General features: G+C 41.0%; 1 protein-coding gene across 2 annotated transcripts in view; it reads left to right on the plus strand.

Moving 5' to 3' along the window:
* Itgav (integrin subunit alpha V) overlaps positions 1-21562 on the plus strand; it is a 78326-nt gene that overhangs the window by 19826 nt on the left and 36938 nt on the right. For both annotated transcript variants that reach the window (XM_005065105.4, XM_013121461.3), the window contains exons 3-12: positions 3332-3423; positions 7111-7225; positions 12060-12121; positions 14067-14112; positions 16026-16151; positions 16863-16907; positions 17630-17673; positions 18079-18135; positions 19505-19557; positions 20512-20714. In XM_005065105.4, coding sequence (XP_005065162.1) covers positions 3332-3423; positions 7111-7225; positions 12060-12121; positions 14067-14112; positions 16026-16151; positions 16863-16907; positions 17630-17673; positions 18079-18135; positions 19505-19557; positions 20512-20714 — 843 coding nt within the window. The remainder of the gene's footprint in view (positions 1-3331; positions 3424-7110; positions 7226-12059; positions 12122-14066; positions 14113-16025; positions 16152-16862; positions 16908-17629; positions 17674-18078; positions 18136-19504; positions 19558-20511; positions 20715-21562) is intronic.

Below are 21562 nucleotides of genomic sequence, written 5' to 3' on the forward strand. Positions count from 1 at the left end.
CCTCACGATGCAGCTTCCAAGTTCTTCAGACTTGCTCCCACAAAACCAGATCCACTTTCCCGAAAGCCCAAACTCTTTAGTTCTTTCTCAATATTCTCCCCAAAGGGTCAGCACCCGCACCGCTTCTCCTCCGCACTTGGCACTGCCTTGTGTCTCCAGAGGGCTTGCCCCATCCGGGTCATAGAAGGCTTTCAGCCGGTGACGTCACTTCTTCCGCCTTTGCAGCAACCCGCTTCTAGAGAAAGGCAGACACAAAAAGCAAACCCCGCAGGCCATGGCGTGGATTCACTTTGGGGTTCTAAGGGCCCACCAGGATAGCCACACACTCAAAACAGTAGCATCTGTTGCGGTCGGGCTGTAGCAGATGAACAGGAAGGGATGCCAGCGAGCAGCAGGTAGAGCCGTAGCCCTTGCTCCCGTCCTCATCGGAAAGGAAGAGGGTCTCCAGGGACTTGTCTTTACGTGGGACACATATTCCTCCCTCACATAAGGAGTGCTGCATACACAGCTGGAAATTTCCACAGGAGGCAGATGCCCTGGATGTTCTGCCGCTTCACAGTGACTTACTACTGGATGGTCTTTCTGCCTGGTGGGGGTGAGGCAGTGGACAGCAGCTCCCTGGAGTCCACCAGTACCACACCCATGCCGTGCTCGGCCTTCAGGCTCAGGAAGTTTTGGCCACTGTTCTTCTAGGTAGGTGGTCCAGGGTCAGGGCTAGAACTGCCTGGAGTCTCCAGGTCCTAAGGGATAGGGCCTTGGAGCAAGAAGAAGGTCCTTCCAGGAACCCATTGAGGTTGTCTGCTGGAAGGATCTGTGTCCCAAGGATGGCAGGTGGCTGGGAGACTTAGTAAGGTATAGGAGGAGACATTTTATTTTCTATTTTATTTCTGTACTGTTTTCAAAGATTTATTTTTATTTTCAAAGATTTATTTATTTTTTTAATTATAAGTACTTTGGAATGTCTGTGAGTGGGTATGTGCCGTGTGTATGCAGGTGCCCTCAGAGGTCGTTGGATTCTCTGAGGCTGTGAGCCACTCTGCATGGGTGCTGGGAGCTGAACTTGGGTGCTCTGAGCCATTTCTCCTGCTGTAAGTACTTTGTTTTCTGAACAGACAGTAGGTAGACCATAGTGCCTTGCTGCTTGACAGAACACATCAGCAGTCCGTAGTACTGGATACAAACAGAACAAAGTACATTTGTTGAGAAAAAACATTTTAGACAGTTTAAGGAAAGCAGAATAATTAAATAACATTTTACAAAGAGGAAACTTCTTACAAACATCTATGACTAAAATAGTTGAAGAAAAATGACAGCAGAGAGTGCTAAGCATGATCCCTGGGAGGCCACTTTCAGCATGGTGGAAAGGCCCTTGACAACTGTGTTCCTGGTTTTTCCTCACCTAACTACAGAACCCTTAATGCTCTTAGAAGTCTAGGGTTATATACTCTTCCAGTTCTTTGCACAAAACTTTCTCTTGGTCTAGAACAGTGGTTCTCAACCTTCCTAATGCTGCACCTTTTAAAACAGTTCTTCATATTGTAGTGACCCCCAACCATAAAATTATTTCATTGCTCCTTCATACCTGTAATCTTACTACTGTTAGGAATAATAATATAAATATCTGATATTTGACCCAAGGGGTTGTGACCCACAGATTGAGAACTGCCGGTCTAGAAGGTATTCCTTTGTTGCATCCACAGGTTCTCATGATTCTATTGAATTAGACACGTGTTTCCATAAGAAACCATGGTATCATGTATGAGGTTATGAATAAATGTCAGCTAGATTTTCAGGTAGCATCAGGCAGGAATGAAGTTTTTCAGGCAAATGAGCCTTGAAATCAAAGGTCGTGTGTAGAAATGAGACTACTTAGTTCTGTGGACCGAAGGCAGGAGTAAAGGAAGACTTCACATATCACGATAGGCATTTCTTGGGGCTTTAAGTAGAAGTATATCCATTAGGATAATAATCTATAGTGTGCCATACTCTCAGAGGTTTTTATCACCCTTCTTTAGCCATGGGCCTGTGTCCTAGACCCCAGTGATATGCTTTGTTGAGATTACTATGTAGTACAAGAACACATAGATGCGACTTGAGGGCTTATGAAGGTTTCATAAGTAAGACTGAAATAATTCTACACTGGAAACCATAAGAGATACAAGCGATTCCTTAACCTATTATGTGGCTTGGAGTGGGGTATCAGAGATTTACCATCATTGATTATTGTTTGGAGGGAAAAGGTAAGTAGGTATTTTAGTAATAATTTTAGTGTATGTTATATATTTGGTTTGAAATACCTCTTTATGGATGAAGATTTATGCTTTATGTTCATGAAAGCATTATTTAGGATAGAAGCCAACGATATTAGCAGAGGTTGTTTCTTTGTGATGTTTAGACCCATCTTTACATACAGCTTTATTTGTGTGTGTACATACATGGGACGTATCTTACTCTGTATTTTACTAGCCCTTTCCACTTATAAGAATTTCATGGGATTTGATATTTATACATATCCTTATGCTATGACAGAGGGCCTAAGAGCATAACAGGTGGTCACAGTGTTTGTTATAGTTATTTAGCAATTTAAATAATTTAACTGAAAAATCTGGTTTGCAATCACCTCTACACCAGCAATATGATAATTAATCATGTTAAACATAAACCGGAGATATTTACAAGTCATCGTGACTTTTTCCTTTTTTTTTGTAAAGATTTAATTTCAAACTTATGTGTATGTGTGTTTTGCCTATAGATATGTGTGTGCACCATGTGTGTGCAGGGTTCATAAGCATCCGAAGACAGTGTCCTGGGATTGGGGTGTTACAGATGGTTGTGGGCTGCTAAGTGGGTCCTGGGAACTGAGCCCCAGTACTGTGCAAGAGCAGCAGGGAGTTTTAACCACTGAGCCATCTCTCCAGTCACACATTTTTATGACTAGCTAACATTCCTAAGCTATGTAAAGGACAAGAGATGACTGCAATGTTGTCAAAGTGTTTGACTAGTCAAAGGTAATATATATATAGGTTCTTTTGAGATAAGGTCTTACTATGTAGCTTTGGCTGTTCTAGAATTCACTATGCAGACCACATTGGCTTTGATCTCACAGATATCCACCGGCCTCTGTCTCCTGATTTGCTGGGAATAAGGACATACCTTTCCTTCCTCCCCACCAGGCATACAAACAGTTACACACACACACACACACACACACACACACACACACACACACACACACACACACACTATTCTAAACTTGACTAAATAGAAATGCATTTTCTTTTACCACCAGCAAACTGTTTTGTTTCTGACCACTCACAACATTCTTTTGCAGGTAATCGAGATTATGCCAAAGATGACCCACTGGAGTTTAAGTCCCACCAGTGGTTTGGAGCCTCTGTGAGGTCAAAGCAGGATAAAATCTTGGTAAGTCTTTAGGAATTAGCTCAGGTGAGTGGGGCCAGTTCATGTGCACACAGGAGGTTTTCTGTGTTCAAGTCAGTCTGGCCCAGGGCATGGGTGTAATGAAACAGCAGTTCTGGTCACAGGCTGACTGTGTGAGCATGCTGTCACTCTTCCTCTTCTGAGACTAGGCTCCTACCTCTTCTGCCCTCCTGCCTACACTGTTCATGTCTTCCTGCTCTGTTGGTAGTCCCCGCCGGTTTATTTCTGTCCATCACGTTTGGGAATAGAATGCCTTTGGTAAGCAAATGCTTTCATATTTATTTTTTATTTTTTATTTTTTATTTTTTTGAGATAGGGGTTTTCTGTGTAGTCCTGACTGTCCTGGAACTCACAGAGATCTGCCTGCCTGTCTCTGCCCCCTGAGTGCTGAGATCAAAGGCTTGTGCCACCACCACAAATAATAAAAAGAAACCCAAAACAGAAAACCCCACAAACAAACAAACGAAACACACAAAAAAACTAAACAACCAAAAAATCCTTTCAAGCAACCCTCTAGCCTTGGGGAGTTGCGGGGGATGAGCAGAAGTAGTAGGATCTCTGTGAGTTCGAGGCCAGCCTGGTCTAAGAGCAAGTTCCAGGACAGGCTCCAAAGCTACAGAGAAACCCTGTGTTGAAAAACCAAACTGAAAAAAAAAAAAAACCAAACCAAACCAAAACAAACAAACCAAAAAACCACAAAAGAAATAAATGTATGTTGCCATAATTAATTCTTATCTTTTTTGCCCCTTGGCACCACTGAACAAAGACAATCCTGTTCTCTCACACACCTTTTTTTTTTTTAATTAAAACAATTTTATTTTGTGGGTGTGGGTGTTTTGCCTGCTTGCATATTTCTTCACTACATTCATTCAGTGCCAATAGTGGCCAGAAGAAGGTGTCCGGTCTCTGTTACTGGAGATGCAGGCAGTTGTGAGCTGTCATATGGTGCTGGGGACTTAACGTGGGTCCTGTGGAAGAGCAGCCAGTGCTCCTAACTAGTGAGCCATCTCTGCGTTATTTCTGCAGCTCTCTTTCCTCTTTGCAGCACCCCCAGGCCCCCTTGAGACATGACCGTGCTCTTTAGCAGGGCCGCCTTTGAACTCACCATCTTCCAGCCTTTGCCTTCCAAGTTCTGAGCTTACAAGTGCATGCCTCCGTATCAGGCTTAGTCCTTTTCATATCTTGGCTTATGAGACGCTGTATGTTCATGTTTTATTCCCAGCTATCTTGCTCACCTTTTTGATGTCTCAGTAATGATTCTCCTTCAGGTCCTAAATGTTGGGGTGTCTTTGAGCTCCACTAAAGGCTCTATTGCATTGTTTTCTCTAGCTAAACCACTTATTTGTGTGTTCCATGTCTGTGAATACAAACTATATGTCATAATCTCCAAATTGATATCTCTAGCTGTTAATTGGTCCTAAGTCTTTTATTTGTTTGTTTGTTTTTTTGAGACAGGGTTTCTCTGTATTGTTTTGGAGGTTGTCCTGGAATTCGATTTGTAGACCAGGCTGGCCTCACCTGCCTCTGCCTCCCAAGTGCTGGGATTAAAGGCGTGCACCACCAATGCCTGGCCTGGTCCTAAATCTTTAAAGGCATATTCCTAAATTCTGAATGAATGTGGTCAAAGTGGGATTCTTGTTACCCTCTTTCAAAGAGCATGAACAAACAAGCAGAAGTAACTTATTCATGGATGACTTCTCCGATATGTTGGGAGGTGTGACTTCCCACTCTATGTGTGATTCCTATTGAATATATCCACCTCCAAAGTGCATCTATTGATAGAGTTCCATCTTCGTTATCTGCCCTGCAGTAAACTACCACCATCAGGCCAGTGCAGTGGCTCTTCTTATCTGTCAGCTCCCTTATGCTCCAACTACAACCTGTTCTGCATAGCAACACTTAAGGCAATCATCATTTCACTCTCTTGATTAAAACACTGGAGTGGCTTTCTATCCCCGAATTTGATCAAATGCTATGAGCACCACTACAATCAGGTTTGTTGTAACTAGGGTTTCTATTGCTGTGATAAAACACCATGATCATAAGCAACCTGAGGAAGTTTTATTTCAGTTTGCAGTTGCATTTTACAGTCCATTATCCAAGGAAGTCAGGGTAAGAACTAGAGGCCTAAGCCGTGGAGGTTTGCTACTTTCTGGCTTGCTCCTCATGGCTCTCTAGTCTGCTTTCTTATAGTACTCAAGATCACCAGCCCAGGGCTGATCACACCCACAGTGAGCCTTTGTCAAGTTGGCATAAAAACTAGTCAGCACAAGGTTATAGACTCTTTCCGCATTACCTCAACCCATCTTAAATATGTCAATGACACTTGTTTATTTCTTCCATATAACCCTCACCTGGTTTCTAACCACTGAGCCATCTCTCCAGTCCTCCACACCTGGTTTCTTTCCGCATTACCTCAACCCATCTTAAATATGTCAATGACACTTGTTTATTTCTTCCATATAACCCTCACCTGGTTTCTAACCACTGAGCCATCTCTCCAGCCCTCCACACCTGGTTTCTTACATTTCAACCAGCGCCCAGTGTTTATGTCCCTCCTACCTGCAGAGTGTTTTGTCGATGTTCGTTCAGCTATCCCGTTTCATTCCGTGTTCACTCTTAATTTCATTTTCTCAAAGAATCCTCTTTAATTATTTCATTTTTACTTACCTTTTTTCTAGTGTGATGATGGGGTATTAGGGAAAATCTGTTAAAGAATTGAGCTTTCAATTGGACGTTAGAGGACATGTCAAGCGTTAGCACTCGGAGCTGAAGGCTCGGTGTGAGAAGGAGTACGTGAGGCAGAAAGATGTGTGAAGCAAAAACAAACTCAACCCGCTGCCCATCTATTCTGGAGAGTCAGGGACATACAGAGAAGCTATGGCTCTTGCTTTAGGCTCCACCAGAGTGGAGAGGAAATAGTCCAAGGCTGGGCTTCTCTTTAAAAGTTCCTGTAGAATTATGCTGAGCTTTCTTCCAGCAAGTTAAACTGTTAAGTTTTTGGAAGCTTTGCAGGCTATTAAAAATTCATATTTTACTATTTCCATGAGATAATGAATTTGGACCTTTGGGAAGTTTATTTGGAAAGTCCAGGGCATTTTCCATTTATTACTCTTATTACTTGCTGTATAACTTAGGGGTATCTCCTGCAAGCATGAGGATATGATGCAGTTCAGAAGCTGACTCAATCTGTGACCTTAAGTTCGGCACATAGCACCTAGAAATAATGCTACTTGAGACAAATGGGGACTACAAGTGTAGTCTTCAGAAAAATCTTTTCCTGATCTTACCTGAAAGGCTTAGAAGGGAAGGACAGAAAAATCTGGAAAAAAAAACCAAAAAAAACCTTCTTTTTAAAAATTTTTTTTCAAGACAGGATTTCTCTGTGTAACAGTCCTGGCTGTCCTGACCTCTCTCTGTAGACCAGGATGGCCTTGAACTCACAGAGATCTGCCTGCCTCTGCCTCCCAAGTGCTAGGATTAGACATGTACGTCACCACTGTCCAGAGACAAAAAGACTTCTTCTAAAATCTTTGTTCACTCTTGTGATAAAGCAGAGGGTAGGTTTGAATTTTTCAATGCTTAGACAGTGCTCTTGTGTTCTGAGTTAGCATAGATACATGGATTACTACAGGATACTTGTGTCATGGACTGAACCTTTGTTTTTAGGCTTGTGCTCCATTGTACCACTGGAGGACTGAGATGAAGCAGGAGAGAGAGCCTGTTGGAACCTGCTTTCTTCAGGATGGAACAAGGACTGTTGAGTATGCGCCATGCAGGTCAAGTATGTATGAGAAGCTGTACCTGCTTTTAGCAAGATCCCCCAGGAGCCTGAATTTTGTGTGGGATGCATGTGTGTGTGCCTGTGTGACAAAATATGTAGACATTGTGAGGTTGACAGAGCAAAACGAAAAATAATTTTACTCATACAAAGAAATTATAAACGTGAATTAACCATGTTTATTGTTTCAAAGAACGCAGTTTAGTCATCTTTGGTTTGTGTTGGTTATTATCTGATTTTGGAAGTCTGTTATTTCCAGTCACAGTTGTTGAAAAGATGCTCATGGGAACTTTTCTCAAGGAGAAATGGCATCACAGCTAAAGATTCTGAGTCTCTAGATCAGGTCTGGAGTCTACATTTTTAACAAGCTCTATAAAGTAATTTTGTTGAACCACAAAGCTTGAGAACCACAGTTGTAGATGAATAATGATATTAAAAGTTCATTTGAAAAAAGATGTCTTTCTGAGCCAGTTTGCAAAGGAAGGTGGAGATAGTGTTTAAGTGTCTTAAGTCTAAAATCGCCAGCTTTACTTTCATTGGGATTTCAATTAACAGTGGAAGCTTAGGTGTCTGTTGGTTATCCCAGTAACCTCAGACTCTTCACTAACGTTAGTTGTAATTCCAATGAGAGAAAGTCCAGGCGATTCCAAGCAGGTATTATTTCGGTGACACCTTTCTCTGCATATTTTTCTTCCACTGGAGATCCCAGACCCTTTGTAAGCCTACTTTTTGTGGGATTGGCCCTGACTTTACATCCTGTTTATACCAAAGACATAAAAGTAGATTGTCCAAATGCAGTCTTGCCTGGTCTATAGAGCATATTCTTTAAGATGTTCCATCTATATCTAAGACAATAGGTAGTAGCAAGTCCTATGTGTTACTCAATTTCTTTTTATGAATTACTTATTTAGGTAATTTCCCAAGTAGTAACTTCAGAACATGATTGCTAAATAGTGAGTAACTGAAACAGTGAACAAAAAATTGTGTCAGTAAAGGGAACTCCATGTAGTGTTTCCCCCGGCACCTTTGTTTTTTAAGCAGTCGAGCAGACAGAACTAATTAGAAAAGTCACAACACATAAGACTCTTCCTGCTAGATTTATTCTTTTCATGTTAGGTGACATATACCATCAGGTCAAAGAAATGACGTGGTCTTCCAGTTTCTAAGTATTTGAATCTCCAGGGAGTTGCAACTTTTTACTTAAACAATTTTTAGTTAACCACTTGGTTATCCTACCTATTTTAAGTGTGAAGTAAACGTCAAAAGAATGATGCCTGTGTAGAGAGCATGCCCTCCATGGATAGGGACAGAGCTACATCCTCATTGCCTGGTGCCATGTGGCTCACTACATTTGTGTTGGTGTTTACATCATGGTACCGTCAGCTTCGGTGGTGTGTAGAAATGTAAGGACTTCTTTTGTATTTTTAATGTCAGTATTCTAAAGACACCCTCATTTTGAAAATACAGCTCCATAGCTATGAGGAGGGGGCTAATTATTGTGTGTCAGTGAAGCCAATGTAGAACACATATGCACATACATGCACATGAATGCTTATAGATAGCTCATGTGTGTACACACAGACACACAGACACACAGACACACACACACACACACACACACACACACACACACACACACACACACACACACATTACTGAATTTGAGAAATCCAGAAACTGAGACTCAAGATGGTGGTGGTGCACACCTTTAATCCCAGCACTTGAGAGGCCGAGGCAGGCGGATCTCTGTGATTTGGAGGCCAGCCTGGTCTACAGAGTGAGTTCCGGGACAGCCAAGGCTACCCAGAGAAACCCGACTCGAGATCAGAACAAAGCAAGCAAGCAAACAAAAGCCCTGTTTTATGGGAATATAGCCACACCCATTTGTTTATAACTGTCTAGAAAGATGAGTCATTCGGAGTTGACATGCTATATGACCCCTCTGTTTCTTGAATTATTTAACTGTCTGGCTCTTTTCAGAAAAAGTTTATGATACTCTGCTCTAACTAAAACATCTCAAAGGAAAGCATCATAAAACATAGAAGCAGAGGAGATGCCTTTCTTGAGCACACCAGGTTGTAGTACATGCTGTTTGGTCAAACCTTGGAAATGTGAGGCACCTGCAGGCTCTAATTAAGGGTGGGCAACTTATCCAGAGGAGGAGAACTTCAACTCTGGTTCTACTGACATGAGCCTGTAGCACTGGGTAATTCCCTTAACCTCGATGAGCCCTCGCTTCATTACTGGTAGAACACTGATCTCGGCTAAGCGTTTTAGAGGTACTATTTGATATTTTGTGTTTTATTCGTGTTTCAGTAAACTGTATGATTCAGACCAGGATGATCCCAGCTTTTTGAGGCTGCATGCTGACCTTTTTGTATCTTTGTTTGTCTTGGCTGCCGTGGTTTAATGTATGCGTGTGCTGGTGTCTGTTTCTGGTTTGGTGGCTGATTCGTTGGTGTGTACAGCCTGGATAAAGACCTTCACTGCTTCTTCGCTTTCAGTGACACTGTCTATGACCACAGTTGGCCTTAAGCAGTAGTCAGATGTTCATCTGTTGAAAAACTGCCCGAGTCACATGGTGTGAACACGTACGTTCCCACTGAGTCCTTTGTCCCTGACCTCTAGTTTTGATAACCATATTTGGATATAACATTTTCTCAGTAAAGGTTTCCACTTTTTCCTTATCCAGATAATGATGGTCTGAGTGCTGAGGGAAGTAGCCCAGCCCAGTAGTATTCAGGGACATAGTTATAGTTAGCTGATTGATAATTATCAGGTTACTTAATTTCCCCAAGCATTGGCCTCCCCTCCATATGCACGGTGACTAATAATCACATCTCTCCAGAGACTGTTGTAAAACTTGAAAAGAAACTGTGATGTGAATAGCTTCCATTTAGTGCCTAGTGCACACTAGTTGACCATACTGTCCTATTCACCAGTAATCATACTATCTCCAGGCTTGACAGGAGGAGAAGTGTTGGTCGTTTGTGGAGATAAACACTGGGCCCTTCACTGAGCTAAGTTGTATTCAGCACAAAAATTTAAATTGTCAGACACACCCAGCTTAGTATGTGCTGGCTCAGGAAATTTTAAGGAAGTTGTGTATTTCAGCGGGATGTCCCAGGAAACCAAACAAAGCAGATAGTTTCATAGTAGGAATAAAAAAAGGCATGTCTCATGTCTTCATAGATAATTTAAGATTGTTCCCCAGATGCAGCTTGAATGAAGGAAATGCACGGCTGACTTGAGGTTGAAGCCCAATTCCTTGGTATGATTCACCAGACACTGGAAACCCCACTCCACATTTTCCCAGTCTCTCTTGGTTAGAAAAATTTACATTAGAGTAGTGTTACACTCTTGTGGCTGTTTTCTTAAAACAAAAAAAATATTTTACTGTGTAATCTTGGGGCAGTTCCCAGATTTTAAAACTGGGTTCAAAAGTTTTGAAGGGATTCTTTCACACACTGGAGCATACACACACACACTCTTAGAAGTTTGACGTTATTATTGAAATGAACTATTTTTGGTGTCCGTATTTGAGTGACCTAGGTGTGAGTAACTTTTGATATATTTGCAACATCAGGGCACAAATTCTTTGGTAACTGAAGGATGGCATTCATAAAGGAAGATTTTAAAACTTCATCAGGATCTCTATTCTGGGTGTAGTGTAGCTCATGATTAAAGTTAGTTTAGATTAATGGATTAGTTACTAAATTCAGAATTGGTCACTTTTCCTGACATAGAAAAAGAGTAATTGCAGAAAAGCAAATTATTAACTGCTGTGGTTGGAAAACACCTTGAGAACCATCTTTACATGGACGTAATTATCTCCTTTGAATATAGCAAGAATAGTTGCATATTTTACTCTTCATAGACCTTTGCAATTTTCTGAAATTCTTCACCATGTTATTTATAATTTTTTTGTTATTTGTTTGTTTTTGAGACAGGGTCTCTCTGTTACATAGCTCTGGCTGTCTTGGAGTTCACTATGTAGACCAGGCTGACCCTGAATTCACAGAGATCCTTCTGTCTCCGCCTCTTGAGTGCAACATCGGGCTAATTTTTTATTTTTATCATCATCTATAAAATACATACATAGGAAATATATTATGACTGTATGGGTCTTTTTGTTGTTTTTTTTATAAATTTAGTAAAGACATAGCAACCAAACCATAAGGTAACAGGAAGAAAGCAGCATTTCTGAAAGAAGGCTTAAGTTTATTTACTGTATAATGGACCACTACTGGCATCTTTTCAAAACAGAAGATGTAACTTAATAGAGAGTGTACATTCTAGAGTACATTGCATACTATAATATCTTGTGAGATTTTAAATGATGTATTTATTTTGCATACTCACAGTGTTTGATGCATTGTAATACAAGCTATAATCTTCCTGTGAGTTGTATTTGAAGCAAGCAGTTTAATCCAGCTGTGGGGATAGGTGATTTAATCCTAGTACTTGAAAGGCAGAGAAAGGAGGATCCTGAATTTGAGGCCAGTCTGGACTACATATCTTGAGAAAAAAAAAGATGATGATGATGATGATGGTTATGATGATGATGATGATGATGATGATCTTAGCTGATCTTTCTGGTCCTTGGTGACTGGCTCACACAGTCCACACTCCAATGTCTCTAGTTTTGTATCTGAGGTGAAGAAATCACCCCAAGGAACATGTAAGCTAGTATGAGAGTAGCCAGGTGCCTGAGTGAGTTATTTAAAGAAACCATGGTTCAAACAATAGCAGGTTTATTTATTTATTTCATGCTTTGTTTGTGTTGTGTTATTGCTTGTTTTGGGGTTTGTGTCTATTTCCAATCTTTTTATTTTAGAAAATATTGATGCTGATGGACAGGGATTTTGTCAAGGAGGATTCAGCATTGATTTTACTAAAGTAAGTTCTCATTTAAGACAGATTCCAATCTTCTTTACCAAGTAAACCGGCTTTAAAAATACATGGTACTTGCTTCAGCTTTCTTATAATTATCATATTTTAATGAGAGTAGTTATAAAGCAGTATGTTTATTTTGATCTTCTTTTACTTATGTCCCATCCTTCATAAACATTGCTTATTTGAAGAGGTGAGACAGCACAGTGAGAATAGAGGAAAGCAGAAAATTTCCTTGGTAAATGATTGGTAGCTTTGATGACATTAAAGTGTCTAGGGCAGGGAGGCGATATTGTCTCAGCCAGGAAAGGCACTTGTGATCCAAGCCTGATGACTTGAGCTCAATACCTGCAATCACTATGAACTGACTCTGCAAATTTGTCCTCTGATCTCCATATGTATATCTCCCTTACTTACACCATACATCATGCCCAACAACACACACACACACACACACACACACACACACACACACACACACACACACACACAGAGAACACCCACATACACATTCACAAGCATACACACACACATATACACATACACACACTCACACACACATGTACACAAACACATGCACTCACATATACACAATACCCACATACACACATTCACACACACTTAAAATTTTCACCTATGGGAATTTATAAAATGTTACATTTTCTTTTTAAACTGAAATTGGTTTTCCACAAAAGCTAGGAATTTTGTTACAACATTAGTTTAATTACATAAAAGCTGAGAAATGTATCTGTTTACCATCTGTTTTTTTTGTCTGTAGGTGCCAAGTGAAGCTGAGGCAATTTAAAAATGGTGGAAAATCTTATGAGCATGATATTTTTAACTACAATGATGTGCTCTTCAAACTTGATAGTTTCCAATCTAAATAAAAATTTCATTGACATTTTTAAAGACAAACTTTCTTAAGTATGCTTCTTGATGATTTTTTTGGTTCATTTCACCATCTTTTTGTAAGCTATCTAAAAGTTTTGAATATGGAGTTGATGATATTAATCCCTCTTGGGAGAAGCTACAGAAATAGATTGATTAATTAGAGTTTCCTGGATTTGAGAGGAGGCACATACCACAATCCCAACACTCAGAAGGCTGAGGCAGAAGATTGCAAGCAAGTGCAGAGCTAATTTGGCTACACGATGAGACCCTGTTTCAAAGCAAAAAGCAACACCCAAAGCAACAATAGCAGCAATAAAAGTAGAATGCAAAGTTCTATGTACATTTGGGAGGAAAAACATACCTTCACTGTAGCAAGAAAAAAAATTCCAAGACACTATGTACAAACAAAAATACCTTGAATTAGATCCTTACACTTCCTTACAGGTTTAAAAAGTGCTGGTGTCCTTCACTGAACTTTCCCCTCTGAGGCTACACACCTATAAGTTGGTGAGACACTAACATTGTTTCCCTTTGGCAGAACATTTCTCAGTGATCATTAGAAAATGTATCTTGCCGAGAGTTGGCCACACCTTTAATCCCAGCACTCTGGAGGCAGAGGCAGGCGGATCTCTGTGAGTTCGAGGCCAGCCTGGTCTCCAGAGTGAGTTCCAGGACAGCTTCCAAAACAATACAGAGAAACCCTGTCTCAAAAAACCAAAAAAAAAAAAAAGAATGTATCTCATGTATATCTAGTATAAGAAGTAAGGAAGCAACCTTTTCCTTATGCTGTTTCCCCCCCAGTACCTCACTCAGTGTATAGGACAGTCAAGATGAAGATGTTAGATTCCTTTAATACCTGTAATAATGATAATTAAATTCTTGATTCCTCTAGAAAAGTAAATGCATACTACTTGAAACCAAGTTAGCAGAGTTAACAACTTGTTACTTAATTATAATGTTAATTTACTATATGTGTAAGTATCTGTAAAGTTTAGCATATGATTTCTTGTTCAAACTCACTGTGTGAAGTATCTTCTTTCTGCTCTGTGGTTTGATCTAGGCTGACAGAGTACTTCTTGGTGGTCCTGGTAGCTTTTATTGGCAAGGTAGGTTCATATTTTTCATCTGAATACTTGGCTACTCATTTGCCCATGAAGTATCTTGAATTATAAAGGAAATGTGAAATGTAACTTAAGTGTACAAGTTATCTGTTATACAATGTTTTTAGAAAATAATTTAATGTGCTTTCTATGGTATATATTAAATGTGTGTTCCAGATAGAAAACCAACAGTTTTAAAGGTAAATTTAAAGTGAACATATAAAATCATTTAAATGTTTGTTTCTTTTTTTAAAATTGTAAGTGGCATGTATTTTATTTCTGTACTCCAGAGGCCATGGAGTATAGTGAGTGGAGCCTTCTGAAAGCTCATGGTTTTAAATTGCTCACTAGAATGCCCAGGATTGCTTTAATCTTTCTAATTTCTTCCCTTAAGAGGATTTTAAAGTTAGAAGATGTGTGAAAGTTGGGTGTGTGCACACACCTTCAGTCCCATCACTCAGGAGGCAGAGGCAAAGGCAGAGGCAGGCCGATCTCTGTGAGTCTGAGGTTTACACAGTATGTAACAGGACAGGCATGCCTGCATAGTGAGGCCCTGTCTCAAAACACAAAAACAAACAAAAGATCTTAACTTAATAATTAAGTTGGCAGTGATATAAAGATAATCACTGTCCAGCCATTCTGGAAAAGTCTAATTAAACTGTCATCTGAGTAAGTGTAGAAGAGGTCATTATTGCTGGTAGTTTGAAGGACAGGGTGGAGAAAAGAAAAAAAATCATGCATCAGAAACAGTGTATTCCAGACATACTAAAATAGGCAAAAATGATATCATTTGTTTGACATGTTAGATATACACATTTATGTGACTTGTTTAATTTCTACTAAAAAGTACTGTTCACCAGGTCAGAGCTCCCCTTTCCTGGCAGCTCAGTCCAAGGGTCTTTGCTTGGAAGCACTGGAAACAAGATGATTGGATCAGTTTGCCTTTTGAACTTTGAATATTTCAAATGAGGTCCTTTGTGGGAAGCTCAAAAGAGATGGGAAAGAGAGGTACTTGTTGCAGGAATAGGGAATGTGATGAATGAGAGATAGGAATAAATGAAAAATTGAAGAGTTCAGAAAACCCAGGCATTAAACACACAGGCCAGTCTGTGAGGTGCACTAACTCAGATGGGAAAGTGTGAGTGTCTATGAATCAGGCAGCAATTGGGTCTGGAATTTAGGAGAATTTTGATTGAGTTTTAGTGTTGTAAAACAAACACAGCATTTTAAGGTGCGGATGAGGAAACATCGGACGATGCTTTCATGTTAGGCATAGCAGTGTCAACAGTTTCTCTTTCTAACCTGGGTGAGCAGTTTCCTGATGGAGAACTTAGCAGGCCTGTGGGACTTCAACCCCCAGCACTGGGGTGGGCAGTGATAAAACATAACCAACAAAATTTTCTTCTTACTAAGCATGCCTTCTGTCCTTCAGTGGAGTCAAGGGAGATAGATGAGTATTCCTGGGGAACAGCTGTGAAAGAGTCTAGATTTTCTGATCCTTACCATCCCACAGATTTAAGACACGTTTCCTATGATATATTGATATCATGACTGAATATGGCCTGTAATATACAGCTAAAGACTCAATTCACAGAATATTTTAGACAGGGTGTGTGTGTATGTGGGTGTGTTGTTTTTGTTTGTGTGTGTGTGCGTTATTGAAATGATGATGACTAGTCAGGACTGTTGGTGAACATTAATGACCCACCATCACTCAGGCGCTGGGACAGAAGCATTTAGAGTTCAAGGCCAGCCTGTGCTATACAGTAGGACCCCACCCCACCAACAATAGAATTAAACAAAACACCAGAAGTAATAATGACCAGCCGGACTTTGGTCCACATAGGGACCACCCGTTGTTTGTACCCCAAGTTCCCCTTAGAAGGCTATTTTACACATTCATGTCTGCTCCACCATAGGTCAGCTCATTTCGGATCAAGTGGCAGAAATCATATCTAAATATGACCCCAATGTCTACAGCATCAAATATAATAACCAATTAGCAACTCGGGCTGCACAAGCAATTTTTGATGACAGTTATTTGGGTAAGTAAATGCAAAATATAAACTCTTTGTATGAAGTTATGGTGTATTTCCATATACTACTTTAAAAATGGTTTCTGTGACATAGATTAATTTAAAAAAATCTAAGGGGCATACAGCATCGAAGTGGATGTTGAATTTTTAGGTTATGCTATCATTCAGTAATTAAAACTGAAGATACTTTTTTATACACTGCTAGTAATAGACACTAACCTTGAAACATGGTCCCTGTGTTCTAGGCATTGTCTAAGTGTCTTCCTTGTATTGCTCATGTAATCCCCACAAGTCTATAGAGTGCATTCCCACTCCCATTTTATAGGTAAGGATGCTGAGGCTTGGAGGCCACGCTGCTTGCCGGCTGTGCCGAGTCCCAGCATAGGCATTGTGACTACTGAGCTTTTAGACATAGGTTTTGGTTTCAGGATTTATTAGTGTTTGTTTTCTCCATTTAAATCTCTTTGTTACACCATAGAAGTAGGACTTGATGACTGAGAGCATCTGTTATTCTTTGTTTCCTTTGGACAAACTGCAGATTTACCCTGCAGTTTTCTAACTCCTTAGTTTTCTAACAGGGATGCCGCTTTCTTGAGTAGTTAACTGACTCACTGCCTTTAAAATGTGCTTGTCATGTACACATGGCTTCTTTACCCTGGAGGAGACAGAAGCTGCAAATGCTTTGAGGGATTCATGGTGCCACCTTTCATTCCTGTCTAGGGTACTCTGTGGCTGTGGGAGACTTCAATGGTGACGGCATTGAAGGTAAAGAGTTTGGTCTACCCTTAATGCGTCTCAAATGAGCATTTGGAACACAAAACACACTTTCAGCAGTTTGCAACCATTATTATGGAATATACAGAAGGAAGAAAGTGTTGGGGGGTGGAGAACCCCTGGTCTCTGCCGCAGGTTCTGCCTGGCAGGGTGTCTGAGGGACTGGAGCTCTTTCCCGCCCCTTTCTAGGCCCTGCCAAGTCCTGTCTGTGTGGAGAGGCTTTTCCTCTTCTAGGTTGATCTGTGGCTTGTGGGCATAGCCTGGGAGCCGGCTGTTCCTCCTTCCTCCTTGCCCTGGTTCAGAAGTGACTGTTGCGATCCTGGACATCACATAGGTCCTGCTTCTGGCTGCAGCCCCGGTCCCATTTCAGTTTACTTTGCAGTGCTTTTCGTTAGTGTAAATACAGCTTTTCTTAGCAGCTGAGGAGCTTGTTCTTTCTACTCCTGTTTAGTAAAATGGTGGCAAGCCATCTGAGGTCTTACTTGCATGTGTGAGGTCCTGGCTGCCCTTGAACTCACTTTATAGACCAGGCTGGCCTTGAATTTAATCTGCCTGCCTCTGCCTCCTCAGTACTGGGATTAAAGGTGTGTGTGTGTGTGTGTGTGTGTGTGTGTGTGTGTGTGTGTGTGTGTGTGTGCCACCACCTTTTACGTATCTGAGTTCTGATTAATGCATTTATGACTTACAAATCACGTTTTTATTTTCCTCCCCAGATTTTGTCTCAGGAGTTCCAAGAGCAGCGAGGACTTTGGGAATGGTAGGAGTGTTTCAGCATCTGGGGGCAGGGGCTGGGAGCTGGTCTGAAGATGGGAGGGTTCTTGCCTCACAAGCATGAAGGCCTCTGTCTGGATCTCCAGCATGCATGTAAAGGCAGGCCCATCCCACTCCAGCTGTAGTGCTGTGGGTTCGGGTTAGAGACTGGTGACTCCCTGGACGACTTACTACTCAGTCATCACACTGATGGATGAGCTCCAGGCTCAGAAAGTGACTGTCTCGAAAAAGGATAAAGATATCCAACTTCAGCCTCTGGCCTCCGCACAAATACACATGCATTCTTCCCTCCGCACACAGATCCCCACGGACACATTCATAACCGCCCCCCCCCCATCTGTAGCTATGGTCAACTTTATTGTGTTTCATTTACTTTTGTTTTCCTACACAGGTTTACATTTATGATGGGAAAAACATGTCCTCTTTATACAATTTTACTGGTGAACAGGTATGCTATTAAAATGTCACACCTCCATTACAAAAATTCACTGAAGAATATGTAGGAAGTGAAAATACAGATGCCATCTACAGTATAACTTGGCACAGGCGCCAAAGGACGCTCTTGCTGCTGCTTTCTCCCGTGTGCAAGTGTGTGTGAAAGTCAGTTGGTTTCTTCTGTTTTCACTTTGTGTCTTTAGTCAGTCAGCGTTTTGTGGAAATGGCGTAATGAGTCTACATATACAGTGCTATAAATAGAATTCTCATAGGCTTTAGGTTCTGTTGTTGCTGTTGTTTCTCGTCTTTCGTTTTTTTGAGACAGGGTTTCTCTGTAGCCCTGGCTGTCCTGGAACCAGGCTGGCCTTGAACGGAGAGATCTGCCAGCCTTTGCCTCACAAGTGCTGTGATTCAAGGCGCACTGCCTGCCTGGCTTTAGATTTTTACTTTTGTTATTAACCAAAATATTTCAGTTTAGGAAACCTTTTTGTCCTTGCATTTACTAGTTTATTTTTGTTTGCTGTTTTTTTTAAATAAAAGTAAAAGTGTACATACACAAAAGCATAAAATTTCCCCTTGAAATTTCCTAAAAGAATGACCTATGGTGCTGAAGTGATGGCTCAGCCGTTAAGGCTAGGTTCACAACCAAAAATGTAAGAAAGACCTATGAGCTGAGTATGGTGGTGCATGCCTTTGACCCTTGCTCTCAGGAGGCAGAGGCAGGGGCAGGGGCAGGGGCAGGGGCAGGTGGATCTTTGAGTTCTAGGTCAGCCTGGTTTACAGAGCGAGTTCCAGTACAGCCGGGGTTACACAGAGAAACCCTGCCTCAAAAACCCAAAAGGAAAAAGGAAAAGGAAAGAGAAAAAAGAGAAGAATGACCAATGTGTTTCAGTTTTAGTGGATGCCAAAAAACAGATGTGTGTATTACATAGTTTGTAGTACATAGTTGCACTAGAAAATAAAAACTCTTCAGTTAGGTGTAACACAAGCTGTTCTGAATGAACATAGATGCTTTGTTATATTCTTGTTTGTGTGTCTCAGTTTCACAGTAAGCAGAAGGGGAAAAACCTCCTAGTTTTGTATCCAGGGCAGCAACCTTCTTATTCCTGGGGTGTGGTGGGCTTTGGGAGAGGAGGGGATGGGAAACCTCATGGTAGAGACTCTCAAATGATGAACATTAAAATGTGTTTTTGCCCATAAATCTGGGAAAATTAAAAAGCCTTATTAAGCAATTATCATCATGTTAGTAAATAGACAAAGACATTGAGATTGAAACCCTAAATGCACAGAAAAAGAAATCAATTCTATCCATGTGATATAAATGTTAACTGCATGATCCGGTAGGATGAAATGTACATGGCTTGTCCCATCTCCTTCTGCAGATGGCTGCATATTTTGGATTTTCTGTAGCTGCCACGGACATTAATGGGGATGAGTAAGTTTAAAAAAAAATTGTTTCCGGAAACCATTTTCTTCTGTGTTTATAAATGCTTGATTAAAACTAAACAGTATTTCTTCTGTTTCTTTGTCTGCTCCCTGTTAATCTTCTGTCACTCTAAGAAAGGAATTTGACACTCCCTAGTCATGAATATAGGAAAACCTCCGAGTTGGTTCTAAGCTTTAAAGTAACTCTAGTGCAGTGGTTCTCAACCTTGCTAGTACTGGACCCTTAAGTACAGTTCCACACTGTGTGGTGACCCCCAACCATAAAATCATTTCATTGCTACTTCATAACTGTAATTTTGCTACTGTTAAGAATTGCAATGTAGCCGGGTGTTGGTGGCACACGCCTTTAATCCCAGCACTCTGGAGGCAGAGGCAGGCAGATCTCTGTGAGTTCGAGGCCAGCCTGGTCTACAGAGTGAGTTCCAGGACAGCCTCCAAACCAATACAGAGAAACCCTGTCTCGAAACTCCCCCCCCCCAAAAAAGAATTGTAATGTAAATATCTTATGCTCAGGATATCTGATATGAGACTCATGGGGTCACAACCCATAGGTTGAGAAACACTGCCTTAAAACATGACAGTGTGATTTTATGAGTGATCTTCAATGTAGCCATAAGAGGCTTGCAGAGTGTGTGGGAGGGAAATAGAGTTTTATTAACAGTTTGCTGATGAGGGGAGGTGCTGGAAAGACTGCTCAGTGGGAAAGAGCACTGGCTAACCCGGAAGAGGGCTTGGGTTTGATTCACAGTGCCCCCACATGGTGACTCATAACCATCTCAATTCCAGTTCTAGGGCTCCAACTCCCTTTGCTGGCATCTGAGGGTGATCCGGCACACACAGACACACATGCGGGCAAAACACCCATGCACATAGAATAGAAAAATAAGAGAAATGCTGTTGGATGGACTTTGATCTTGTGTGTGAGGACATTCTTTCCCTTCAGTTATGCAGATGTGTTTATTGGAGCACCTCTGTTCATGGACCGAGGCTCTGACGGGAAACTCCAAGAGGTGGGCCAGGTCTCAGTGTCTCTGCAGAGAGCATCGGGAGACTTCCAGACTACAAAGCTGAACGGATTTGAGGTTTTTGCCAGATTTGGAAGTGCCATAGCTCCTTTGGGAGACCTGGACCAGGATGGTTTCAACGGTAAGATCAAAGCGATTTTCTGTGTCACCCGAAAAAGTTCGGAAATGACATCTATAGAAACTCTTACAAGCAAACCTGCTTCCTGGAAAGATGGCAAGCACATCACTGACATCAAATTTAAAAACAAGTTTGTTTGTTTTTTGAAAAATTTTGCTCATTTCTACCTTGTGGTCCCTTTCCTTGTTACTGGGCTCTGTGGAAATTATGCTCATTTTTCAAAACCTGGCTTTCATGAGCTAGAAAGAATGTCAACTGATTAAATTCTGAAAGGAGCCTTCATTCCCAGGGAGCCCTCTGCATCCTGCTCTGCTGCGTGGTAGCGCCCTCTACTGTCCATTTGACTCCAAGTCAAAGACAGCTCCCAGGCTCATTGTCAAAGCAATGATGACTTAATGCCTGCCTCAGGTGTGAGTTTCCGCTAACATTTTTATAGCCGTAGCTCTACAGTAGCTGTTCCCTCAGAGAGAGGTTGTGTGTTTTTTTCATGGGGACCTGTAAATGACATAAGCCCATTGTTTTATAGTAGTCCCATTTCAATAGTTACAGATACTTTTAAAAACAAAAGTTGGCTTTTACTACATAGCTTTTTTCCAGAACCTGAAAAACAGATGAAAAATTAGATACAGGAAATAAATAACAAGAATTTTTTTGTAAGTATATTAAGGAGAGATGAGTTGTTGGTTAGTTTGTGTTATCAGCTGTATATAATAGAAAGTTATTAAGAAGGCTTGAGAAGCTCAATAGTACAGCTGACTCTGTCTAGGAAAAGGAAATGCCTTCACTCCTATCTTATGGGCAGTTGTATGTTATCCACCAGCTCGAATAGCCATAAAGGATTTCAGCTTTAG

The sequence above is a fragment of the Mesocricetus auratus genome, unplaced genomic scaffold (assembly GCF_017639785.1).
Source record: "Mesocricetus auratus isolate SY011 unplaced genomic scaffold, BCM_Maur_2.0 Super-Scaffold_100004, whole genome shotgun sequence".
Classification (NCBI taxonomy): domain Eukaryota; kingdom Metazoa; phylum Chordata; class Mammalia; order Rodentia; family Cricetidae; genus Mesocricetus; species Mesocricetus auratus.